We start from the raw sequence: 24,965 nt of genomic DNA, 5'->3' as shown, positions 1-24,965 counted from the left end.
ATAGTGAGAAGTCATCTAAGCAAGAGTCGGGCCCCTAGAAAGCATGGTGCAATTAAGTCTCTGTGCTTTATATTCTATTGATGGGATATGCGGGTCATCCAAATTTAGCTGCCTGGTCTGCTTTTTCTGTTCCCTGGATTCTGAGGAGGAGTGATGGAAGCAGCAGTGTCCTGGGAGCTCCAGGTTTTGCATCAGATTTCCAAACGTTAGTATCATATGGCCTGAGCTGAGGGTACTAGGGTGGCTGGTTGCATGTCATGGGATGGGATGTCTTCACCAAGCCACCTTTGCTCCATAAGAGGAGCTGCAGCACCAAAGTGCTGAGCAGAGCTTCTTTCAGCTGCAGGGTGTGATTCCCAGTAAAGAGCCTTGAAGGCCAAATAAATTTTGTACTTTTTTGGCTGGGGAAGACCATGTACCTCCCAGTGTTCCTGGCAAAGGTATAGATGCCTTTGATGGAAAAAGAATGTATTCTCTACATGTCAAAGGAGGTTTCTGCCTCAATATGTAGACAAAGTATTCATCATGGTATCTGTCCAGTGGTATTACGTTTTTGCTTCAGGAGACCCTTGGTTTAGGTGACAGTTCTCATGTGCGAGCAGGTGCTATCCAAGGTAGTTCAGGCTTTGATCAAGAACTGAATCTGCCTGTCCTCATTCAAATCTACTGTCAGTCTCCTCTGTTTCTTGCCCATCTTGCCCAACTGCCCAGCTTTTATCTTGCCCTTGATGGTGCCCAGTTTTCCTCTGCAGGAACTCTCAACTGTTATCTGTTACCATCCTCACATCAGGCTTCTGTTTCTGAACAAGTCACTCCTTTTCATTACTCCTCAGCTCTTTTCCCTGGAATGCAGGTCCAGCCATGCCAGCCTGCTGTCAGTCTCTGCTAAGGAATCTTCCCAAAGCTCTTCAAACCCTTCTAGTAGAAAGTGCCACCAAATACTGCCCACTGCTCACACTGGCCCTTGGTGGTGGAGAAGGGGCAGCACATAAAGGAACGAGAAGCCCAACAGCTAAGAGATAGGACATATACCTGCCCCAGACCAAGGCACAGAGGGGTTTCCTCCCATCAGAGATGACATGTATCCACAGCTGGAGTAATCTCTGTGCCTCACTCCTGGTTGATAGCTATGTCAGTGCTGTTAACATGGTGTCATCCAGTTGTCATGAACTAATGGCAGAGGATGCTGATGGTACTTGGTGGATTCCCCTGGCAATAGCTTCCTCATCCCTGTTATGCTGAGCAGTACAGGAGAAAGGAGCAAGAACAGATCCTGAGGACAACATGGGGCAGAGGAGACAGCTGGCAGTTGCCCTTAGTTGGCAACCTCCACATTCAAATAGGTGGGAGGCATGGGACAGCTTCCCCATCTCCTAATGAATTCCTGGCACTCAGGAGAGTCCCCCCAGAAGTTATGTGCTTGATGTTGCTTTTGCCTTATTCTTTTCCCTTTCTTTCTGTTGGCAGTCCCTGGAGACCGCCCTCAAGTACTGCAACTACCTGTTCACCACTGTCTTTGTCTTTGAGGCAGTCCTCAAGCTGGTGGCATTCGGTCTGCGGAGATTCTTCAAAGACAGGTGAGCAGGGGCTTATGTCAGCTGCGGCTGTGGGACAACTGGGTTTGCAGTGGCTTTGAGGATGGAGCCCTATCCGGAGTGCGAGTTGGAATAAGTGCCCTGACTGGCTCTCAGTTCTGCACAGCATTGACCTAGAGTCAGCCCACATGAGCTGCATTGCCTAGACAATAGTAAGAGTTGTCCAAAAATTGCCTTTTGGTTGGCGCCTGCTGGTTATGCTAGAAAGCAAAGGAGGTGGGGTTAGACAGAGCCATTTTTTCCTTAGCTTGAGGCAAACTGGGCGCATGCTGAAGCAGAACGTATATAAGGAAGCTGATTCGAGGTAGTAAGGCTGTAAAAAGCTGAGCCCATTAGTCAAAGCATAGCACCATAGTAACACAGCTCCATGCTTTCAGATCACGCTGGCTTGCCTCTGGCTGCTCATGGGGTGTGCAAAGTGAATCTCTGTTTGTCTGCAAAAGCCTGTACAGGCTGACTCAGAGTGGGGCATTGAACTCATGTGTAAAGAAATATTTAGGCTGAAGTGAAGACAATTCACTTTCTTTTTTAGAGAAATGGAAAAGCTCCATCTTCCTTTATTCTCTTAATTTTTATTTCTTAAGGTGGAACCAGCTAGATCTGGCCATTGTGCTGCTATCTGTCATGGGCATCACACTGGAAGAGATTGAAATCAATGCTGCTCTCCCAATTAACCCCACTATCATCCGGATCATGAGGGTGCTGCGTATTGCACGGGGTGAGAAAGACGCTGGTCAGAGGCAGGGGTGTAGGTGGCTGTGGAGTGGGACTCGGTGCCATGACTCATTGAACAGTGGCTGTAGAGTCAGGGCTCACCCTGTCTCTAACCCTTGGAGGGAGGCAGGCAGCGGATGTGGCAAAGGACTGCCTAGAGGCTAAGGCTTTCTGATTTCCCTTAGCCAGGCATTTAGAGGCAGTGATTTTAACAGGACTTGAATGACCAGGAGGGCGAGCAGATCATGTGAGAGCTGAACTTTCCCTGTTATTCTTTTATGAGGCAAGTATGGAAGTGGTGTTTGGAGAAGGGGTCACCAAGCAGGTTGAAGTTTGCTCAGGGAGGGGACAGAATCTTCCTGGTGGTGGTAAAGGTGTGCTAAGCTGCCTTAACAGTTAAGAGCTGGTAGAAGAGAAAGTGGTGAAATCAGCGCAGAGGGAGAACTGTGTGATACATATTTCTGTAAAAAAGAGGGCTCTTGACCAGACTGTGGATAAAGCAAAGGAAGCCCGATAGGCATGGGTGGAAGAAACAGCAATTAGTAAGAATGAGGTGGACTGGAGGAGAAAGAACCACCAGGGCTGTAGAGTCAAAAGAAGGGAGAAAGGAGCTAAAGGGGTACAATCAGCTTATTCTAGGGCAAGGGAAGACAGTGTGCTATTAGTAAGTCACACAAAGGATGGACCTCCTGAGCTCAGCCTGAGTGACACTTGTCTTGTGCTTGTTGTGGCAGTCCTGAAGCTACTGAAGATGGCCACAGGAATGCGAGCACTGCTGGATACAGTTGTTCAAGCTCTGCCACAGGTAAAACAGACCAGCTCTCCTAAACACTCTCGTTTTCTGCACCCTTCTTCAGAAGGGTTGATTCTTGCGGAGGCTCAGAGGTGGTGTCTACTGTGTTGTGCAGGCAACTGCCTGAAGGTTGTTTGTCCAAGTTTTCATGTTGTTCATAGAGATACATCTCTCTTCAGATAGGTGTTGTCCAGGTTATCATGTCAAACACGGGGGTACAGCTCACCTCTCATCTCTGTTCTCCAGTGGGTGAATGATACAAAGCTTGATTCCTGGTTAAGGGCAGATTTTGTTTTTCCCATCGCATGTAGCTAGTGTCTAACTGCTTAGGGCTAGTCCCCAGCCTCTCTTTCTCCTCTCCATAAAAAGGGAAGAGTGACTGCAGCCATTTCAGGAGGAAAAGATGTCTTTGTGTTTCTGCCCCTCTCTCCCTTTCCGGCATGTGCTCCGTTTCCTTCCCTCTCTTTCATTCACACTCGTGTCACTCCTTTTCTTAGCCAGTGCCTCTGCCTTTCTACTTTCTTCCTTTATCCTCCTGGATCCCTTTGTGTTTCTGAGCCTCTCATGTATGAGGAGCAGTGACGCGCTCTGTTGTGGCTCACGCAGCCGGCAGTTAAGTGTCTACTGCAAGACAGCTAGACAGAAGGATTTCATGAGCTGTGAGAGGCAGCTGTTCCCGAATGAGATGCTGACATGGTGCTTTACACAGGCTTCAAGCCCATTGTGAGGATCCTCTGTGATGGATGAACAGCCAGGGAAACTGGTCCCCTTCCTTCTGCATCCTTGAGAGAGAATTGTTAAGCGAGGAGTAATGGTACCAAGTGGCTCTACTGATCATATATCAGACCATTCCCCTGGCAGACCCCAAGCAAACAGCTATATTGCATGATATCAAAATGCACAAGCATTAGTCAGTTGATTTATCAGTTAATGTGCCAGTCTCAAGGAGTGATGCAGAGCTGAGAATCAATCTGAAAACAGCATGAGGAGTTACCCAAGGAGTTTACTTCTGATGTTGGTGACAATAAATGTCAATCTGAATTAGACAAATCTCATGGTGCAAAAGCAAGGGGAAACCACTGTAATCTTTTATGGATCCTGAGCTCTCATCTCCCATGTCTTTTATTACACAATAATAATTTGTGGTTTTGTCTAAAAATAATAATTACATAATTCTTATGCAGGATATATAATAATATTATCATCCAGGATAGTTGGGGGCTAAGATACACTGGGCAATGAAGGAACAGGAGATTAAGGGTGTTCTTACAGCAGGCAGCTTTGGGCCAGTAATGTTTATTAGTTCCATCAATGCAGCTCCTTTGCACCTGGCTCTTTTCTGTTCCAGGAGCCACAAAAGCTGATTTTTCTCAGGTGAGGATCTGTAACTCGAGCAGGTCTTGAGTCTGGAGCAGGTCTCCAGATCCAGCATCTGCACGTCTGTGGCATGTTTATTCTGCAACCCAGATAAATGCATACAGATAATAAGAGCTGGCTTGCCATTGGTAAGAGGACTTTGCAGTGTAATTGCACTAAAATGATGAGACCCAACTTCTACCCCCAAAATACAGAGAATAAAGAAGAAAGCAGGAAATGTTCATATCCCTGTCATGAAGATGGAGAAACTGAGTCATCAGGCAGTGAAGGGTTTTGCTCAGAATGGCAAAAAGCACACCTGGGACCTCAGATCAAGCCTTGGAGATCTGCTCTGGTCCTAGGCTGAGTCATTTATCTTTCTCCTGAATTTGGATGGCACAGCGGTTAAAATGACTAAATTAGACTCCTGAAGTGGATGATCCTAACACAGGCACAATGACTACATGCATTCAGACAATGACCAGACACTGTTCAGTTCTTCAAAACCACCCATATACCTCTTAGGTCCTCATTTTTTCTCTGCCTCCTATTGCTCCACCAACAGTGTGCTAACCATTACTTCCATTTTCTGTTACTGTTCAGCCTGCCTCCTGCTGCCCCTGGCTGCCCCACATGCTGAGAGGCCGGAGATTCAGAGGCAGGCAGTGATTTGGGAGAGTGAGAACCTGGGGACAGTGCCCATATTGTTGGTGCACTGCTGCCTTTATGCACCACAAAGCAGCAATCCTTGCTTTGGGAGAGAGGTTTACAAACAGCAGCTGTTGGAAGCCCAGAAATCAGACTTTGACCTATTATTCATGAGATGCAAAGGAAGCTCTGCTTCTTGACTCCTCCAGTCTCCTCTCTTCTCCACACATTTCAAGAGTGCCTCTTTACCCTCCTTCCTTCCCTCCTCCCTACTCCTTTTAAAAGCACTGCTGTAACCTCCATACATAGCTGGTGCCTTGCCCCACCATGCTCTGCCTGGTTCATAGCAGGAGCTGGTGTCACTGTCTCTTTGGAGCACTTCTGTTGCACTTTTCACATGAGCATAACTTCAGGGGACTTAGGCAGTTTTGGTGGAGCATATAGCACTGCAAGTCATGTATGTGTGCTGTAATCCGCAGCTTGTCCTTCACTCAGCCAGACTGGCTTCACCTTCTGTGCCCCTGCACCAATGTGCTTGTCTTCACCTGGCCCAGATGCTGCACACTTTAGTCAGCCCTGGCCAGCTTGTGCTGGTGTGGAGACAACTGGGAAAAGAGCATCCTTCAAGTCCAGTTGCAACTGGTGCCACCACTGGTGATTTCCCAAGTGCTGAGGAATTGTTTGGCCGAATTTTGTACACTGGCAATTTGCTGCTGTTCTCTCCAGGCTTTGAAAGATTAAAAACACTTCCCTATACAGATGAAACAGGCTTTGGGGTAGGCTGACTGTGCCATTTGCTTTCAGGTGGGAAACCTTGGACTCCTTTTCATGCTCCTCTTTTTCATCTACGCTGCTCTAGGAGTGGAGCTCTTTGGAAAACTGGGTAAGTCTCAAGCAGACCATGTTCCAGTGTTAGCTACAGGCCTGCTGGGAAGCTAAGGTTTCTCAAAATCAGTACTCATTCAATAAAGGTACTGAATTACTTGGTGGCCTTTATTCTCCCTTATGCGTAATTGATATAAAACAAATTTCCCTCTAAATAGTTATTGGCCTAACAAAACAAAGGCAGTGTTTGGCTTCTCTTGCGTTCTTAAACTTTTGCTTTTTCTGCACTGCCTGCCTTGATACTGCCTTCAAGAGTACAAGAAAAACTCAGGGAAAGTTTATTTACATCTCTTGCCATGGAACATAGATCAAGAAAAAAGGCAGTACAATGACACATTGGGAGGATACCCCTGAGCAGCTGAGTTACACTGTCTGGGATCCTGGGGCTGGACCATCAGGGATTTTTTTGCATTGCTCTGCAAAAGACCAACTGTTGGGCAGTGTGCTAATGCCATTACCTGAGGTCTCCAGGCTGTGAGAATCCTGAAGTTCCTGCTATTGATCTCAGGGCTGGCATTGTGTCCTCCACTGATAGCTGCTATCCCCTTCCTTTCAGTATGCAATGATGAGAACCCCTGTGAGGGCATGAGCCGTCATGCCACCTTTGAGAACTTCGGGATGGCCTTCCTCACACTCTTCCAGGTGTCCACAGGTGACAACTGGAATGGAATCATGAAGGTAACTGGGCCTCAGGGGTGTGGATGTCCTTACTGTGGGGAAGGAGAAATTCTGATGTTCAGAAGTGCTTGGGCTAGAAAAGAGAAGGAGCAAAGAAGCTGGGTTGCTAGATAAGGTCCTGCTTGGGCCAGGATCTCCCTCCCCACCATGGTAACTCAGATCTTGGACTCATCTAGTCCTCTAGCCAGTCATCTGGCTGAGAATAGTGCAAATCCTTCTTAGAAGGAATAAGAAGGCTGGCCAGGCTGAGAGGGAACATCCACTATCATAAGGCCTATTACCAAAGCTGAATGTAGATGCAGTGAACATGGGGCCCATCTGCAGAGCTACTGGGGCAATCCAAAATAAAAACTTACATCCTTCAAAGGACATACAGAGAGGAAAGTTCTTTGATCACATACTGTGCTTTTGAGTCTGGATGAGAGAAGGCAGTCCCAGATGGCTCATTTTTGTTCTTGTTCACATGTGTGGGGTTACAGTGGCAGCAACATGTGATGGTCTGGAAGTAGTTTGCTCTGTACGCTTTTGTGTGTATTTACTCTGAAGCAGAAAACACATGGTCAGATAGTATCCCAGTTTCTTTGAAGACCTTATGATCCCAGAGGGTGTGGGATGATGGGAAAGCTTACCTTGTTCTTTCTATGGGCATCAGTGTTTTTTGGCAGAAAGGGCAGCAAAGTTTGTATTCTTACTTTAGTCCTTCCTTCCTTCCATCGTTCCCTCTCAAACCCAACTTCCCCTCAAGGATACTTTGCGTGACTGCAGCCACGATGACCGGAGCTGCCTCAGCAACCTGCAGTTCATCTCCCCACTGTACTTTGTCAGCTTTGTGCTCACAGCCCAGTTTGTCCTCATCAATGTGGTGGTAGCTGTGCTCATGAAACATCTTGATGACAGCAACAAGGAAGCCCAGGAGGACGCAGAGATGGATGCTGAGATTGAGCTGGAATTTACACATGGGCTGTGCTCCCGCAAGTCAGGCTCCCCAAATTCAGGACAGGGAAAAGGAGCAGGAACAGGAGGAGGCGGTGGGAAAACAGATCCTGAAGGACGTCTGTGCATGAGGTGTTACTCTCCAGCACAGGTGAGTAAACCTTTGCGCTTACCAACTAGACTGTAGCAAGTAGCTGTGGGGAGAAGCTAGGCAGCCTAGATGACCGAAGGGTTAGCAGTAGCAGATAGATGCTTCCGCCTCAGGGTAAGAGGTTTGCTTTCAGTGGTAGACTTTTGAGTGGTAGCATCATGTGGGAACAAGGCTGTGACAGCAGTGGGTCCTGTTTAATGTCATCATGGTGTAGGAACCTGAGGGCCAGCAGAGGAGGAATGGAGCAGATCAGTTAAAGGTGTGTTAGGAAGCAAATTTGAGAGGGGAGCTCAGGAGAAGAGAGCAGGAGAAATGTCAGATCAAGAGTGAGGCTCTCCAGCAGAGCTGGAGAGGAGGCGTGAGCAGTGCTGTGGTGCACTGACAGTGAGTGAAGACAGTCCCTCCTTCCTTTTTTTGCATTGAACTCTGGCACCTTTACACACCTTAAGGAGCAAACGCTTCCCCAGTGACCCTGTGCAGAACAAGGTGCTGTTCCAGATGAGTCAGGGTGGAGAACCCAGCCCCAAATTCACATGAAACTTTGAAGCAGAAAGCTCGGCATTCTTAAAATGATCTCTCCCATCCTCCCCCCTTTCTTGTCCCCTAGGAGAACTTATGGCTGGACAGTGTCTCTTTAATTATTAAGGACTCCTTCGACGGGGAGTTAATGATCATCGATAACCTATCGGGCTCCGTCTTCCATCATTACTCCTCGCCGGCCATGTGCGAGAAGTGTAACCATGACAAGCAAGAGGTAACCTGCGTGCGAGGATGCGTGAGGGGACTGTCCCCCCAAGACCTGCACACCCACACCTACATGCCCGCAGGTCATCTGATGTGTGCTCCTGGCTGTAGATTGTGTAGACAGAGAGCTTGTTGACCTGTGTTTGTCATCTGTCATGAACTGCTGATACTGCCTCTAGCACAGGCCTGCCCTCCTTAGCTGCAGGGGAATGTTTGACATGATGGAGAGGTGAGATGTGACAGGACACAGGAATCAGGAGGGACTGATTAAGCTGTAGAGAAGTGACTATGAAGGCATCCTGGCAGCTCTTGTTGTGTTCAATTCAGCAAGAAAAGCAGAGGTTCAAGCTCCTATTGAATGAAGGAGTGAAAGTATCTCACCCCAATGACAGCACTTGGAGGCAATTCAGTGGAAGATTCAAGCATGTGTTTTGTCTTCATTTTAAACATGTGCTAGGTTATTCCCTGTTGAGGTCAATGAATTAAGCACATGCTTAAATGTCTTGTTGAAGAGTCACCGTCTGTGAGCAAGAATTGGTGTGTGGTGAAAACCAGTTAATTAGTTTGAGCGAAAACTAAATAAAAATGGTCCCACTGAGGAAGTTTGAGAGTCACTTCTGATGTAGAACCTGTTAGCTGACAAATGAGTTGTTGCTAAAAGCAGAACACCAAATGGCTTGGACTTGTGTTCCTAAAGTTAGTAGGTGTTTGGAAAACTACTTCCTAAGCAATCAGTATTTTCTGGTTCTGAAATTTTTAGAGCAAAGTAGTCTGGGAGAAGTTAGGTGAGTAGCAGAATTCATTTTGGTTTTGCAATAATTTTATTGTATTTAAGTGCTATGATTGTGGCTCATCTGACAGTAAATTGGTACATCAGTGGCAATCTTAACTGCCTCCTTCCCCATAGCTAACTTGATATGTTGCTATTGCTTGTAAAGAAACCAGGAAACTTGGAAAAGAGCTCTCATTGGCAGATTATTCTTTCCATGTTTGAAGAAAACAATATTTTCTTTGGCTTCAGATGCCTAGTTCTGATGCTCTATTTTTTTTTCAGCCTTTCAGCTATCTGCTTGTCCCTTTGAAAGCATCAAATGGAGAATATTGCTGCAGTTTATCTGTATTGCAACACTTCGCAAATGGATGCTGCATTAGTGAAGCCAAATAACTAGGTTTCAATTAACTACAGTTTCCATCGCTTTCCTTAGGTTCAGCATTTGGTGCTCAACCTTCTCAGAAAATCAGGTCTTCTAAGGCACTCCACAATAATTACTCCCAAGTTAAGTCATCTGCAACTAGTTTGCTACATTTGAAAAGCTTTCACATAGTCTTCAGTACCCTGCCTAGGAGTTAAGACAACAACAGATTTTCCTACCTTCCCAGCAAGGAAACTAGACAGCCCCCACAGCCACAGTGAAGACTTTAACAGAATAATCACAACCAAGGAATTATTCTTAGATCATATTTTCCACTAGCTGTTATAGAGCCATAAATTATTTTTCAAAACTGATACTTCAACACATCTAAGATGTGGAATTGAGAAGAAATTATCTGTATCTGCATGAATAACTGTAGTAGTAAAGCGTAGATGTTTCTGATCATATATTTCATTTCTGATCGTATGAATAAAAACTGCAGCTCTGGATTTTAAGTCATGGTTGATTACAACTTTTTCTTAATATTTCATAATATAAAAAACATTGTGGAAAATTCAATAGGAAATCTCTACATGGAGTCACAGCTAGGCTAAGCTAGTCTCAGAACTAACACCAGCAGTGCATGTAGTTATTAAACTAGAATGTACTCTGGTATGTCAACGTATCCGAATGTGCATTATACACACAGAAGGAATTTTACTATCTCAGAAGCAATCAACAGCAAGTTGTATAGGCAAAACAGTTTTTATGCAGTGCTATTCAGTGCATGTGTGTTCCAATTAAATAGTGTGTTTGCTGCCTGCTGAATCACTCTGGTGACAAAAAAACACATATTGGCCAAAAATGTTTACTCCCATTTCGCTTGTACTTTAAACCATCAAGATGCTGAGCACAGTGGATGGACACAACATTGAACATTCTTCAGTAGGGAAGCTATAAGAACTAAACATCTTTTTTTCATGCCACTAACCTCTTTTCTTGTCATCACTATCCTTTCACTCTTGGGCTATTTGACAGACATCTGTGTATTGGTGGCTGAGTTTAGCCAGCGGTAGGAGTTTGTCAGTGAGTGAACCATGTTTCCACACATGTAGTTTATCTCTCCATGACTTTGTTGATTGTGCTTTTTTCTGTAGTGGCCAGGATTTGCAAACAACTGGTTCAGTGAAGAGCAGACTATTCTGGCTTTTGTTGAAACTCTTTTTTATGGGTGGAGAAGGTAGTTGCAGATGTTACCGCATTTCGCGCTGGTGTCTCTACAAGTACAGCTATAAGGCTGTTCTGGTGTAATGAGCACTTAGGAGAGTAGTGGATGAGTATGCACACTAAGTGGGACTTAATGAAGACTGTGTTTCTCTATGCAAGTAGTTGTTGACTGGTGGCTGTTTCGTGTAATTCACATAACTTTGTTTGGGCTCTCCAGTGCGCCCATTCTCTGAGCAGCAGTTGTTGGCTTTGGGCTCTCTTCACAGCACCATGTTCCTGTGTCAGAATAATATCCCAAATAAGGATGTCATTTGTGCCCTGTATTTAGATCCAGATCTGTTTCTCCGTCCTGTTTATTCAAAGTGCATTATCCCTCAAAGGGAGACCTTTTCCCTCTTCCATCTCTGGCATTGGCACAAGCCACTAAACTCCCAACTCGAAAGGGTCATCTCTCCAAACTTTCTACCTTCTCTTACAGCACAAAAGCTGTACCCGCCTCTTGCAAACAGAAATACAAGGGAGAAGAAGATAAATAGCCAGGAAGCAGGCTGTCCTGACTGAGACAACCTCAAATATAGCTCTTGAGAGTCAGGTGCTGGTGTTGGGAACTGGTGGGACAGAAAGCCAAGCACAGAAGGGACAGAGCAGCTGCTTAGGCAACTAGAAAAAGATATGCTTTTCAGGCATTGTGGGGAAAAGATGCCAGGTAGAGGGGAACTGAAAGCTTGGAAGAAAGAGGATGGGAGAGGGGCACATGTGGTATTAAAGAGGCCAAAGGATCAAAGTCAGGCATAGGACTGGAGCAGAGCCGAGGCTCAAGTCTGAGAAAGATGCAGTGGTCAGATTTGGTTTCAGAAAGCAAGACAGCACAAGTATGACTGTGCAGGAGGGGTGAATTTAAGGGTGGAGATCAGGATGGGAGATGGTGTTAGCTGAGCTCTTGGGTAGGTTATAGGTGAGGGAAGACACAGGGAGCTGGAGGGTGATGAAGGTAAGAGAATATGAAAAGCATGATACTGGCATGGACTGCAAGAGGCATGACTATCCATGAAATGAAAGAACCTTCATGTTTAAGCAGGGCCGTCCGTGGCATCTTCAGAGAGAGGTCCCACTTCTCATCCCTCAGCAGAGCAGGTGCCATGTCACCTGCCTGAGGGAGCCTTCTCCCTGCCTGGCTTTAGTTGCAGGGCCTCGTGCCAGCTGTATTGCTGGGACAGACACAGGATGACTCCTTCTTCCAATTCTAGCACTAGAGGAGCATGGACTGGTGGTGGGTTGCTTGCAGATCATATGTTCAACTTTCCCTGAAAAGTGGATTTTCCTGCCCAGCCCAGATTTGGGTTGGGCAGTACCTGATGTATATAACATATATATACATATGTGTGTGTATATATAGAAAACATTTAAAGATGTATTTATGTATGTATGTTAGTAATATAACCTAAAATTGATCTCAGGTCTACAGGCTCTCACTTACCCACCATAAACAATGTGACAGCTTGAAACGTGGATGCCAGATATGATCTGTGACAGCTCCTTTCCCTTCCTGCAGGTCCAGCTGGCCGAAATAGAAGCATTGTCTCTCAACTCAGACAAGTCCTCTTCCATCCTTCTAGGAGATGAGTCAGACAATCGCAGCACTTCTCAGCTGAGCCCTAAGGACACCAAGGTTAGCCCCGGGCAGTCATGGGGATATTGCACTATGCGCTATATTTCTGCCCGTGCTCATTTGAAGTGCTCTGTATTCATCCAAGTGTGCCTGCTGAGGAATATAAATTCTGGTCACTTTTCAAGAGCTTCTCCATAAAGACATATTGTGGAGAAGCTTTTGAGGAGAAAAAAATTATGTATGTTCTTGAAAGTTCTCTTCACTACTGTCAGTAACTTCCTCTAAATGAACCTAAATATAGGGGATTTGGACTGGAAACCTAAGCATCTCAGCTAGCTCAAAGGATCAGCCTAGGGCTAGATCTTCAGAATCAGCCCTTCCTGAGGCTTTGACAAGTCTGCTTTGTTGTCCACCATTAAATGTCACAATGCTTTGTCCTCACATTTCTTCCAGCAGGATGGCCAGGACAGCCCTGACTCCAATGGAGTAGGCAATGTGGGGGAATGCCTGCTGCCATTATCCAGTGCAGATGGTTCTACAAACCCAGACAGTTACCTGTGTGAAATGGAGAAAGCTCCTTTCAACTCAGTCCAGTCTTGGCTAAAGCATGAAAGTACCAAAGGTGAGCACAGCTCTGATTATTCTCCAGGCCTGCTGAAAGTGTGGGTTGTTTCAGCTCCTCTGCGTTTCTCCTGCCTCTCCCCTGCCAGAAATGGAGCTAATGTGACATGGGGTTACACTAACCAGGAACTAGCTTTCAGTTTGCCAGCCTCCAGGAATGGGGTGAGGAGCAGTTCCTTCTTTTTCTGCTAGATCTTATATCCTCCCTCAGACTTTCCTATGTGAAGTGTCATGAAAGGGCTGATTCCCATTCACAGTAGTGCACCCATGCACGGTCAGAGAAGAGTGGGGACAGACTCTCCTGACGCATCAAGTGGATGAACTGTGCTCACTTGGCCTGGTAAAATGTTGCTGTGCCCTGAGACCAGGTTCTTCAGGTACAGGCTCAGGGAACATGTAATACATGTCTGCTCTTAATGGAGGTGTTCCACTTCTGCCCTAGAACACTCTTTGGCCTCTGTTGGTTCCAGGTTCCCCAGGCTACGAGTTTATACATCTCACTTCATCCCTTGCCTTTCAGGGTCTGGGATTAAAGTCCTCTAGCAGTGATACATAGTGGAATCAAGGCCTTAAAGCTCAGTATTTCTCTGTGAGAGCAGCAACAGGAGAGACAAGCTGAGCTCTTGCCTTATGGCTCTGAGCTGCGTAAATCTTCCTGGTCTGGTGTAGGTTTTGGTCCCTGCATAGAAAGTGGAGCCCACGGAGTGAACACTAGACTGAGGCTTTTTGGCCAGGAGTGTGTGTTACTGAAATCCTCCAAACATTGCACTTGTAGGACTTGTAGCAATGCGGGCACCAAATCAAATTGGAGGACTCTTCAAGTTAATTTTTTTCTTTCTGTTTTTGTTCTCCCCCCCATTTCTTTTGGTGCTTTGTCAGTCCCTCCCAGCCCCTTCTCTGCAGGTGCATCTTGCCCAGTGTTACCAGTACCACCAGAATTTTTTCACCCAGCTGTCTCTGCCAACCAAACAGGGCCTGAGAAAGTCTCATGTACACACAACCTTCCTAAGATCTCTCTGCAAGGATCCTGGGCATCACTGAGATCTCCGAGTGTGAACTGTACACTTCTTCATCAGGTGAGGGCTTCCACTTTCCTCTGCTAGGAAAGGTTGATCTTCGCAGCACACCCAAATAGAGGGGGCTGAATGGAGAGGAAGGAGAGGAAGAAGAGAAGCAGCTGTAGTCATGGGCTGGGCAACCTGGATCTAACTTGTTGGAGGAGCACAGTGGGCTGCAGAGTGCAGGATGACTAGAGAGGGTTATATAGCAAAGCGGTGTTGTATAGCTCTCACCACCTGAAATTGTATATTCTTCTGCTTTGCATCAAAAAGTAGTTTGACAGCTGCAGCCCTACATGAAGACAAAATCACATCAACTTTTAGCTCTCTCCTAGGTCCCCTGCACCACGTGTGCTGCAGACACCTGCATGCACAGCAGCTGCAGTGTGAGTGAGGGAGATGACAGCCTCTTAGTGCCGTGACTCCAGATCACACACTTTGGTTGGAATAGGCTTCTCCCCACCTGCCTCCTCCACAGACCTTCGTGCCACATCCACACACTACATCCTTGAGCTTGCTATTTTCCCCAGCCCTCTTAGCTCTTATATCCCAGAAAAGTGCTGTCTCTTTCTAAAAAGACAGCTATTTCTTGCTAACGAGAGAGAAGAATAGAAGTGTTTAGGGAAGACTGAGTGTCTCTGAAGAGCAGAGGAGGCAGAGATGAAAGTCCAACAGAGATCCCTGATACTGTTCATGGAAAATACTCCAGGAACAATTCCCATTTGGGGAGTACAGGGACAGTCTATTCCAGACAAACTAAACAATACATTTAAAAGATGTTATCCAGTTCTATGCGACACACACCGTTGGCACAATACAAACGTGTATAAATTCACCAACGATAAATTTAAGCTTCAAGCTGTGACCACTAAATTGTTGCGGTGTCGAAACTTCTGACACAAGAAGAGAAAGGGCTCTGGAGCTGGTGTATCACTGGGGCAAAAGTACTGAACTGTTGTAAAGGAGAAATTGCTACACTTCTGATTATGTGATACAGACTGTATTGAATAGCTATGGTTCAGGAGACTGCTCCCAGTCCTATGTGCACCATTCCCAATGCTGTGTCCCAGTGATGATCTCACAGTGCATACCAGTTTCCTAGGAGCAGCTGAAATACAGCTTAACTGACCTCTGACACATGGAAATAAAGGCTGTTTGGACCCCACTTTTCTGTCCTAAACACCATCATTGCACTAGTGCTGGCCAGAACCATGAGGCCTCTTTTCCATTCTGAAATATTGCTGATTTTTTAACGAGAGGAGGTCTATATACAAAGCCTGAGGTCTGCGTACAGAAGTCCCTTGACTTCCTGCCAGCTTTGATGAGTCCGCAGCCTGTGTGGCAGGATCCACAGGGAAGCTGGGAGCGAGGACCCGCAGGAAACCTTAGCTCTGCTGCATTCTGGACCACCTGTGGTCACAGACAGCCTGGCAGCAGGGGCTGCAGAACTCACAGACCCAGCACTCCTTCCCTTTGGTAGAGCATTTCACATGGGAGGGAAAGATTCATCCTTGAGCAGAATGACATCAGAGTTCAAAGTATTGAAACCTTTCTTATCCTCCAGAAGGTAATCCTCTGGCCATGCTGCAGAGCTGGTGCTTTGCCGCATTCGTCAGGTAGTTTATAGGTGCCCTCCCCAGCAGAGGAAAGTGAGAGAGGAATTGGATTTTTTCCCTTTTTTCCTATGGTTTATTTTCACTAAAAAAAAAACCAAAAACCATAAAATAAATAAAATAAAATAATAAAATAAAAAAGGCAAAGTCTCTTTGCCCATACCGTTCCTGAGAACTATGATTTGCACTCGTTCTCCCCAGGCCCCCGAGAGCGACACCTCTCTGGACAGCCGCAGCAGCAGCTCCGCAGGCAGCCTGCAGACCACGCTGGAGGACAGCCTCAACCTCAGCGACTCTCCCCAGTGCACCCTGGACCTCCCGGTGGCTTTGTGCCCCGTGCCAGCTGCCACCAGTCAAAGACCCCTGGCAGCCCCCCTCTCCCCTGCCTCCCGCCACCGGAGCCTGCGGGGCCGGGGGCTCTTCAGCCTGCGAAGCATCTGCCGCCACCAGCGCAGCCACAGCAGCGGCGGGAGCACCAGCCCCGGCTGCACTCACCACGACTCCATGGACCCCTCGGATGAGGAGGGGGTGGGCAGCAGCCTGCGGGGGGGTGGCAACAACAGCGAGCCCTCGGAGACCCTCAGCAGCCTCTCGCTGACCTCCCTGTTCTCGCCCCCGCCGCCGGGGCTGACGCTGGTGAAGAAGTGCAGCAGCACCAGCAGCCTTCACGCCAGCCTCTCGCCCCGCCGTCCCGCTGCCCACCACGCCAAGCCCTTCTACACCGTTGACCCGCGGGGCTTCCTCTCAATGCCCTCCTGGGTGACGGACTTCTGCAAGGACACCCCTTCGCCTGGAGAAGGAGAGGAGGCGGATGGCCCCGGCAGACTGGGGACGGGGAGCCGTGGTTCTCCGCTCTCATCTGAGCTGGAGCTGGGCGATGGAGTCAGCAAGAGGAACAGATGAGGGTCCCTGGGGCACAGGGAGGGAGCGTTCGGCCGCTGGTATGGGGAAGCGTGTTTCACTGGCTTCTCACCAGCAGCAATTCCAAAGGATTTGCAAGAAAAAGAACCAGGCAAACAAAAATATATAAATATATATATATACATGAATATATATATATATAGAATAAATACTCTGGTACCGTACCTCAGAGGCGTGGGAGAGTGCAAGCAATACGGGAACAGTCCTGCCTGAGGGCAAGACCTGGACCATCACCGCAGAGACTATAGTGACAAGAAAAGGCCATGGGGCTGGTCGGGACAGGACCCTCCAGCCAGGTGACTGCTGCGTGGCAGCTGTTTAGATATATACATATACATATATATAGAGATCGATTTATTTATTTTTTTTACTGAGAGATTATGAATTTCAGAAAGTGCTAAGGAGGAACAAGCAAATGGGGACCGAAGGAGGTGCTATGCCAAACAGGGAGGGTGGGGGCGAAGAGAAGGGAAGCAGCGTGGAACAGCAAGGGAAGAGCGTCTGGAGTTTGCCTTGCCTGTTTCTGGGAACTTCCTCACTGTCCATGTTTCCATTTCAAACATTAAAATCCATGGGCCATATCTTCAGGTGGAGCGTAAATTGGCAAAACGCGGTTGTGCGCTCCTGTTGGTGTAAAGCAGCAGAGCTCTGGCTTGAGGTGGGCTCACGCTGATTTACAGCAGGTGAAAACCTGGCCCCGGCAGCAGGGAAAAGCAAACAGCCATGGAGCACGGAAAACGTTTTGAGGTGAAAAGCCTTGCTTTGAAGGGAATGTGTGAACACAGCGGGTATGCTCGTGGGAGGAGGGAATGGAGGCTATATGGCATATTTGTGTTGTTGCTTTATTGGTTTTTGTCTTTTTCGTTTTCCAAAGAAAGAAAACTTCTAAGGGAAAAAAGATTGCAAGCTATGTGGGGAAATTTGGAGCAGCGGAGGAAGGGTGGAAGGGGATGGAGAGGTAAAAAGGGGAGAGGAAACTGAATTTTTTCCCCCTTTCATTTGCAGTAATTGTGATATTTTATTTTAGAAGCCCAAAGGTGCAAAAATCATCTCTAGAGAAACCTATCTGTTATTTTTGTATCTATAGCTATATATATATATTAAAAGAAGACAAAACCTAGAATTTAAAAAACATAAATAAAAGCAAAGGGGGCTTCAACAATACAAAATGTAGTCAGTCCCCGGCTGAGGGCTAACCCTGTTCCAAGTCCCAGTGGAAAGACCCTACAAGAACATCATCAGTTTGGTGGTGTGTCTGCATCCTCTGCAGCACCACCTTCATCCTTTGGTGTTTTCCTGATTTGCATCAGTGTAGCTGGGACCAAAGTCCTGCTCAGTGCCAACCATGGACATGGAGAGCAAGGAATATTGGTCTGTGTGTGTATGTGTGTGTGCATGCAAATGTAAGGATGAGTATGTGTGTTGTGTCCGTGCTAACTGGCTCACCAGCTGGAGAGATGGGGAGAGGGAAAGCTGCAGCTCTCCTTGCCTCTGCCTTGCAGGGCAGTGTGAGTAGGGAGGGCTGCGATGTGGAGGGTGAGGGCAGATGAGCTCCTTGAACCACGACCTGCCTCAGGATCCAGGATTCACTCCAGCAGACATGGTCCTCTCCTGGTGTGGTTGCAGAAGGGCCTCCGGAGGCTACATCCCTCCATGCCTTTCCAGCAGTGTGACTGCATTTGTCTCCTTCCTGGCCAGGGCCAGCCTGAATCTACTTCAGCAGCAGCTCCAAGGTTTCATACCATTCCCAGGCTTGCAGGTGAGTAGGAAAACCAGCCACCCAAGGGGCACGAAGAATTTTGGTTGCCATCTGCAACCCCAGGGATGTCAGAGAAGGCAGAATGAGAAGGGCAGTGGAGAGAGGGTAGCAGCCCAGCGGAGACAAGAAGGTGTAGAAACCCATGCACTGCTCAGAGAAGGAGCAGAGCTCCCGTGGGGCTTCCTGTCTCATTCTTTCCATCAGCCCAAGAGGGCCCCTGCAGCCCTCCCAGAGTATTCCCCATTGGCACATGAAGTGTTGTGAAGTGAGGAGTACAAAACCGTGTTCTAGTCTTATTATGACCTTTTTGATTTCTAACCAGCCACTGCATCTTACAAACCGGGGCTGTACACAGCGAGCGCGTCAAGTGGGACCAACAGCCAGGAGAGCAATAATTACTGTGTGGACTTGATTTATGTGCTTGAAGGAGTGTTTGCTGTGTTGCAAGTGTGCACACTGACTGCAGGGAGGTCAGGCCTCTGGGGAGAGGACAGGTGAGCCTGTGTCCTTGTTCTTGCAGAAATGATGCTGATCCAGATTTATTAAAGCAATAATAAGGGTCTTTAAATGCCTTTTTTGCACTGGTGGTTCTTTGGGTGAGTTGCCCCTCCTTGCTCTCCCATGAGCAGAGAGGAGAGAGAAGACACATGGTTTCACATCCTCAGGAGGAGGGCAGTCAGTCTCCAAATGGCTGAGAAACGAACTTGGCCAGCACAGGGCTTAGACTCAGAGCTGCTTTGGAGCCACAGGTAGGGCTTACCAAAAAAAGCCCCAAACAGTTAAAACCCACCCAAACACCTCAATGCACAGAGTGTTTCCTGGAAGGTGGCCTCAAGGATACATGGCGATGGGACCCTGTGTTGTACTGGCAGTGAAACATTTCAGCTGAGGAATGAGAGAAAGGTCAGTGATCAGTGCAGAGCTAGAAGCTACCCTGATACTCAGTCATGATGTCATGATAGAACTGTGGCCTGCACTTGGCCAGCTGGGAGGGAAGAAGGATCAAAAGATGGTGGGAAAGATGGCAGTGGTGACCTCATGGGGTGACTTACAGCCTCAAGGATGGATGCTCTCAGCTTATTTTCAGATGTCCCTGGAAATAACTTGCAAGGAAAAACTTCTTTGTTTCTGTCATGGTTTGGGGTTCATGACAGTCCTTTTGCTCTTCATGATGTTCCCCCTTTGTATCCCAGCAGGGTCATGACACCACTCCTTCCTTCCTGCAAAAGGGCTTTGACCCCCTGCCATATGACTCGAGCAAGAGGCTTCTGGTTTAGGAAGGAGGTTGCCATGGAAACAGAAGACTAGGTTATGTTTAGAGGATATTTTGTCTCTCTCTTTTAATTATTTACTAACTGTTTGAAGAAGAAGGAGGAAACATCAATCCTTCCCAAAGAGGAAGCAGAGTACTAAAACCCACCAAACGCCTTGTGGGATTTTTGTGGCAGGGCAGGTTGTGTGGTTTCTCCTGGGAAGAGCTGCCTTTCCCAGCTATACCTGGCTGTTGGCACCAGGAAAAACCTCTGTCATCACCCACCCACCTCCCAGACAACACCTGATGGCAGCCCAGGATTTGCCCAGGCATCTTTTCAACCTCCCATTCTCCCCACTTCCCACAGGGGACTGTACCACAGGCAGATCCTGCCACGAAGCTCTTTGCCATCATTAGACTGAGATCACTCTGATTTGTCCCTATGCCACATTACTCTCATGCCCAGCTCTTCCCTATGTCTGCCACTGAAAGCAGTCCCTTTCCCTGCTCGATGTTGAGCTCCTCTATGTGCTTGCACACTGCTACCGTGTCCTGGTAGGTGTATTTAATCCCTTTCATCTTGGCTTGTCAGCTGGTTCCTCCACCTCTTTTCAACACTTTGATGAGCCTTTTTTGCCTAAGCCCTCCCTTGACATTTTTCCTCTCTCACCACAGCCTCTGGGCCTGTCAGTGTGGTTTATTACAGCTGCAGAGCAGAGCCCATCCCCAGTGCTTCCCGCCTTCTCTTGCACATGAAATTCTCAACTGCTCCAACCTGCCCATGGTTGTATTTAGCATTTCTTCTGTGCCCAAAGACCCTGTCTCAGCACTGCCAAATGAATGCAGTGTGCCACTAGGTGTAATTCACATAGAATAGAATAACAGAATATAATAGAATCATAGAATAGAATAGTTAGTGTTGGAAAGTACCTTAAGATCATGTAGTTCCAACCCCCTGCCATGGGCAGGGATACCTCCCACTAAACCATGTCCTGGTTTCTCCGTCTGTCTTCCTTACTACTACCAAAAGTTTCCTTGTGAAATTAGATATAAGGGAAGCCATATAGAAGGGAAGTCTTCTTAGAAAAGAGTTATTTGCCGGCACACAACAAGGAGAAGCACTGTGCAAGAACCCAAGTATGCAGTCCATGCATGTATCTAACGTGGCCAACGTGACCACTGTTTTCTTTCATGGGAAGTTGGCAGTGTAGTGCATTTGGTTTGTGTTTTGGGGGGAGTTTTGGTTTTGGGGGGCTTTTATGAGGCCAAGTCCTGTGAACGACTGAACACCACCAGCTTTCTGTGAAATTAAAGTTCCTACAAGGTGAGCAGGTTGGGGTGGGTGCAGGGAATTGGAAGTGTCATTGAACAAGAAAATAAGTTTTGAGTCAGAAGAAACTTAAAATAAGAAACTTAGATGTCTTCAAAGGAATTTTCTACTTTCTGTTTTTGCTGAGGACAAAGTGGTTCCATCCAAAATGGCTCTTATGTCTGAAATGATCCCACAGGACACCACTGAGGTGGTATGTCCTGGGTGGCACTGGTGACTGTCTCCTTAAAGCACTGGGGCATTTGCCCACCCCGTGGGGCACTGAAGATGGGACCCCAGGCAGTGAAGTGCCCAGAAGGAGCTGAGAGATGTGCCCTGAGTACCTACCATGCAACAAGAGCTCAGGAGCAGAGACTGGATTTTAGCCAAAGAAACTCAAAATTTATTATGGAGAACAGGGAAGTAAGCAGCTCTGGTTTGTTTGTCCTCACCACAAGAATGTCACAGGAAAGAGAAGAATTCATTTCTGACTAGCTGCAATACAAAACACACGGTGCACCTCGTATGAAGCACTTGGTACTTTGCAAAGTCAGGCCACTGGATGTGTGACACCCAGTTCAGTTTATGTGCATGTGATCTGACTTCCCAAACATTTCCTTCCCTGGTCTTCGTGAATACTAAGATCTGCCTTACTTCTCAGTTTTTTCCATGTTATTTTTGTTCTTTGCTAGGGACTGGCTTCCAGTAGGAACTCAGTATGTCAGTATCTGAATTATCATTCATTTTTTCCATCTCATTTAGACATGCATGTTTCTTTTCTAGCACTTTTCCCTTCTTCTACATATTTCCAAGCCCTCGCCCCCTGTTTATTTCTGCTAAGATCCTGTCACACTTTGAGCAGGAGCTGGCAATGTGATATTCAATATTTATGCCTCCCGGCCACTTACAGAGTAGGTGTGCTCAATTTACAAGTGAAGAGCTCTTCGCCTCCCCACGCACACCCCCCCCAAAACGGGCATCCCTGCCTCTGGTTTGCAGCATGCCTCTGCTTTTGCTCCAGCAACAGTCACAGAAATACGGGCTCTGCCCTTTCCCTTATGCCAGCAATAGGATTGCAGAGTTGGATCTTATGGCCTGGTACCTCCTCAGCTTCATTTTGCATGTCAGCAGAGCTCCCGAGCATCATTTATGCTCGTGACATTAGTAGGAGCAGGAAGGATTTGGCATCTCACGAAGCTGCTCCCATGAGCAGTTGGCCTGCTGTCATGTAAAGCCACAGCAGGCTGCAGCTCATTCTTCCCCTTCACTGTGCAGCGCTGTAGGCACAGAGAATACACATCTTCTTCCTTAGCGGTTTTGTCTGTAGTCACCGAAGCCAGCAGATACAGCTCTGTCTTTGTCTCATGGTCCACGGAGCAGAATGAAACAGTGAGAGAAGCAATGTTTTTCCAAGAACATTTTCCTGGTGCCCAGAGCACTTTAACCCTTCTGGCTAACACTGCTTTAGTTACCTGCATCACTTCTGAAAACTACAAAAGGTGCTGACACTTGTGTGTTTTTCCTGTTTCTTGTTGCTGGGGCAGGGTCAGTGCACACAGTGCACAGTGCAAGACAACAGCAGCTCCTCCTGCAACTCTTCCCCTCCCTTTCCTCCAGCTCGTTCATCCTGGATGAAATTTTTGCGCTGTAAGTTATCTGTTCGTGCTGACCATGGTGCAGTGGGATTTGCTGCCTGTCTTTGCCCTGCTGCCACAACTTGATTCCTCTTCTTATCTTTCTTATGACTGCTGCTAAGGGAATAGCACTCTTCCTCCACAGAGCCTGGCAGAGCATCTCCAAAAAGGGGCTTGGCAACCACGCAGCACAAACAGGGCAGCCACCCCTCCTTCAGTCAGAAACACCCATATGGGCTAAGATGCCGCTTCAAAACAAGTCATCAGCGATACCAGGGGCCATGTGGATGGCAATCTGAGGAGAAAATATGTTTCAGTGAAACATCTTTAATCCAAGCTTTTGCTCTTTAATTGCAAAGTGCCTTCTTAGGAGAGAGCTATTCACCCACACACAAGGAGCAGAAGCATCATGCAGGAACTGAAGGTATGTAGTCCATGCTCAGGCAGGCATTTTTATTATCCTGCAAGTCCCTGGTATAAGCCTTGCTTTCAAGATATCGCAGCTTTGGATATGAACTACCAGGTTGTCTTTCCTCTAAAATTACCACTGTCACTGTTAGCTGTATCTAGTAATAGCCGGGATGATAATAATGAAAGCGGATGGCCCCATTTCTCTTTTCAATTACAACTCCACAAACACATTTAATTTGTGTTCCCATTTACGCACTTCTTTTCCCACCTCCTCATCTGAGCCATATGAAGGGTTTGCTTCAAGATATGATCTACATGCAGAAATACTACACACATTCTAGGTAATAATAGATATTTCTGAGTCGAGTGCAATCTAAATAGGGTGGCGTGGGTGAAAGATCATGTTATGTGTATATATTCCCTCTACATACATACAACCACCCCCCATGCACTTGTATTTCTTAACACAGTCTTTGAAAATGACCTTCCATTAAATGCAGAGTTAATGATACATGAGAGACTGTTAATCACCATTGGCCACTGATTAGTTTCTGCTGTTATAGTAAGCCCAGACATAGGAAATAAATCAGGAAGGAAAAAGAAGGAGCCAGCAGCAAACAACGTGGCATCGAATGAAAGAAAAATAAGCAGAGAGAGTAATTCTGAAAATCTCTCGGTGTCTGCTCAGTACTTATTTATTCTTGTGCTTCCATAGTCACTGCTGCTTTGTGTGTGTGCATGTATGTGGGCATTGGCAGGTACCTGTTTCAGGAGGCTGTGGTTTATATCTTGTTTTTTCAAGTGTATATTAAAGGGATAAACAGCCCACGCTGCTGACACAGGACACTGCTCACCAGGAGTCCCCACAGCACCAGTAACAGGCAATGCCTGGGTAGCACTTCCATCACTGTCCACCATGCGTTGCAGAGGTCTCTGCTCGCCCTACCTCTAGCCATGCACCATGGGCCCGGAGCAAGGGGCAAACTGCAAAGCTGACTACAACCCATGCTGGTCATTGCAGCATGCCCATGGCTGCCACTCAGGGGACTGGTGTCCTTGGGGTGGGGAAATAGGGGCATCAGGGCTGGTGAGGAGCCACAGCAGACCACATAGTCAGCCATGCAGTGACCTTGGGCTGCTGGAGTCACCGCGTATGTGTGTGTGTTTGTGCTTGTACTGTGGGGACCACCAGAACCTCCTTGCAATGTGTAAATTGCTAGTCTGTCTTCAGTTCAGGACTTGAGATGTGGCACTTCAGCATCAATGATTCCCTTAGGAACCCAAACAATTCACAGGCTCATATCGAAACATCTTGAAGTACTTTCCCTTTTGGGCATAGGTGTGCAGGCACCCACACAAGGGAGACTGGGGAAACGGCAGCTCTCTCTGTGGTAGAAACCACCAGCGTGCAGAGCCCTGGCTGAGGCAGGCAAGCACGGTGGGTGCTCCTGCTCTGCTCACAGATTTGGAAGCTTAGTTATCATTTACCTGAATGTTGCTCATACATAGCTTTGCACATGAAAAGGAGACAGTGGTTGGAGCCAGAAGGAACCAGGTGCCCTCACTCCCCACCCCGACATCTTGGAGCCTATTTTAAGTCTGATCCATCACTTGGGATTTTGCTTTCAGTCCCGGGCACCTCTGATGGGGCATGGCTAAACAGCCCAAAATCTCACAGCACAGCAAGGGTGCCCATGTGTCTGCCTGTTCTGTGGCAGGAATAAAATCCAGGGCTCTGGATTCTGCTAGAGTGATCCCTCTGGGTCTCATCCATACTCCTGCTCAGCTACCAATGCAGAGGCAAAGCCATTGCATCCATCCCAGCTAACCCTGATGCCCTGATCTGTTGGGATCCAGGCTAAGCCCTGAGGTTGCGGGTGCTGGCTCCATCTCAGCCTGAATGATAAATAACCTTTCCTTT

The 24,965-nt window shown here is 47.3% G+C and overlaps 1 protein-coding gene across 8 annotated transcripts in view; it reads left to right on the top strand.

The window, feature by feature from the left end:
- The window catches only part of CACNA1I (calcium voltage-gated channel subunit alpha1 I), a 151,735-nt gene extending 133,924 nt beyond the window's left edge, over positions 1-17,811 (top strand). For 4 of the 8 annotated variants that reach the window (XM_062620513.1, XM_062620515.1, XM_062620520.1 and 1 more), the window contains 11 exons: positions 1,468-1,577; positions 2,180-2,313; positions 3,044-3,114; positions 5,911-5,989; positions 6,548-6,669; positions 7,415-7,753; positions 8,361-8,507; positions 12,410-12,526; positions 12,920-13,088; positions 13,967-14,163; positions 15,960-17,811. In XM_062620513.1, the coding sequence (XP_062476497.1) occupies positions 1,468-1,577; positions 2,180-2,313; positions 3,044-3,114; positions 5,911-5,989; positions 6,548-6,669; positions 7,415-7,753; positions 8,361-8,507; positions 12,410-12,526; positions 12,920-13,088; positions 13,967-14,163; positions 15,960-16,661 (2,187 nt within the window). In that variant the 3' untranslated portion in view covers positions 16,662-17,811. The remainder of the gene's footprint in view (positions 1-1,467; positions 1,578-2,179; positions 2,314-3,043; positions 3,115-5,910; positions 5,990-6,547; positions 6,670-7,414; positions 7,754-8,360; positions 8,508-12,409; positions 12,527-12,919; positions 13,089-13,966; positions 14,164-15,959) is intronic. The other 4 variants (XM_062620514.1, XM_062620516.1, XM_062620521.1 and 1 more) reach the window with 3 other exon arrangements.
- Positions 17,812-24,965: the final 7,154 nt, after the last annotated feature.

The sequence above is a fragment of the Pezoporus occidentalis genome, unplaced genomic scaffold, assembly GCF_034315485.1.
Source record: "Pezoporus occidentalis ecotype Australia unplaced genomic scaffold, CSIRO_AGI_Poc_V1 ctg221, whole genome shotgun sequence".
NCBI classification, from domain to species: Eukaryota; Metazoa; Chordata; class Aves; order Psittaciformes; family Psittacidae; genus Pezoporus; species Pezoporus occidentalis.
The sequence above is the reverse complement of the archived record's forward strand: the minus strand, read 5'-3'. Positions and strand labels throughout refer to the sequence as shown.